Source organism: Acanthisitta chloris, unplaced genomic scaffold, assembly GCF_000695815.1.
Source record: "Acanthisitta chloris isolate BGI_N310 unplaced genomic scaffold, ASM69581v1 scaffold20942, whole genome shotgun sequence".
NCBI lineage: Eukaryota > Metazoa > Chordata > Aves > Passeriformes > Acanthisittidae > Acanthisitta > Acanthisitta chloris.
Window position 1 is genome coordinate 25135 of NW_008659087.1, and position 1295 is coordinate 26429.

Consider the following 1295-nt stretch of genomic DNA (forward strand, 5'->3'; position numbering starts at 1 on the left):
TTTTGGCGGGGGGAGGCTCGGGCAGCTAGGCCAGCAGTTCGGGCAGGGCCGGGGGGTCGGTGCTGTAGGTCTCCTGCTTGAAGGTGGCCAGCATGCAGGAGGGGGAGGCCAGCGAGGACAGCTCCATGGAGGCCAGGCCGCTCTGATGCTGTTCCAGGTTCAAAATATCCTTGACCGAGAAGGGTGTCGTTGTCACAGGGCTAGGAAACATTGTGGAGGAGTGTAGGGCAGCGGCCGCAGCCCAGGGTCATGGAAAAGGAGGTGAGGAGCAGCCAACCTGGAGCAGTGGTGGAGCCTGGGCTCACGGAGGGGGCACATAGCATTCCCGCGAGTAGCCTTGACTTGTGCACTGGAGGCAGGTAGGAGCAGACCATAAGGGAAGGGAAGGAGGGACTAGGCAGTTTTTGGGTGACTTTAGCTTTCTATTGGCCAACATTGCAGTGATGGTATGAGAGATGCAAAGTTCCATGTCACCTAATATAGTAATACATCTCAAAAACATCTCCGCTCATTTAAAGGGCCGGCACTGCATTTATCCAGCTTTTCCGTGCTCAGTTTCTTCATCCATTAGAAAAAAACCCTCCAGAATGGCCTAATGTGTACAAAGCCACTATCTGACGCTATCTATCATACAGTCAGATTAAATAAACAGCCCGGGAGGAAACCATCAACCAAATATGTGCTGATTTCATATCTTTTTTTTTTTTTTAAGCGAGGGAACAGAGGTTTCGTTTTTAGTGTTCTGCAATATCCGATCGCAGGAACTCGAAAGAGGGAGTTCACTGCTGTGTGAAGAGCGCTCAAGGGGAAATCCACGCTTAAGGTTTATACAGATATTCTGAAGCAGCACAACGCCCGCAAAATCCAGCTGACAGGAGAGAGCCCCGAACAGCCCCTGCCTGGCTTGGGAGAGGGAAGTGCCGATTGGGTTTTGTTGCCGCTTGTTTGTAAAGCTTTCAAACAAAAACTCAGCGCTGTCTGGGGGAGGGGGAAAATAAATAGAAAAGGAAAATAAACCAAAACAAGCGCGGGTTGAAGGTGTTGTAAAATATACAGTGATGCTGATGAGAGGAGCAAATCAAAGGAATCGGTTGGGTTGTCGGTCGGGTCCCGGTGCTGCAGGGTCCCCCCAGCTCGGGTGGGCGCACGGCCGCCCCCGGTTCATGGAGCAAAAGTAGGAGCTCATTCGTTTAACTCGCATGGAGTGGCTAAAATAAACCTTAGCGGCAAAATCGCAGGTTGAGGAGGGGCGTTACGGTGCTTTCTGGGTTCGGGGGCTGAGAAAATAATGAAAC

General features: G+C 51.6%; 1 protein-coding gene across 1 annotated transcript in view; it reads right to left on the reverse strand.

The window, feature by feature from the left end:
* The window catches only part of NKX2-5 (NK2 homeobox 5), a 2674-nt gene extending 2463 nt beyond the window's left edge, over positions 1 to 211 (reverse strand). The window contains 1 exon segment of the mRNA XM_009069282.1: positions 1 to 211. This exon segment is cut by the window's left edge and continues 1 nt beyond it. Within this exon segment, the coding sequence (XP_009067530.1) occupies positions 1 to 211 (211 nt within the window).
* Between the last annotated feature and the right edge of the window lie 1084 nt (positions 212 to 1295).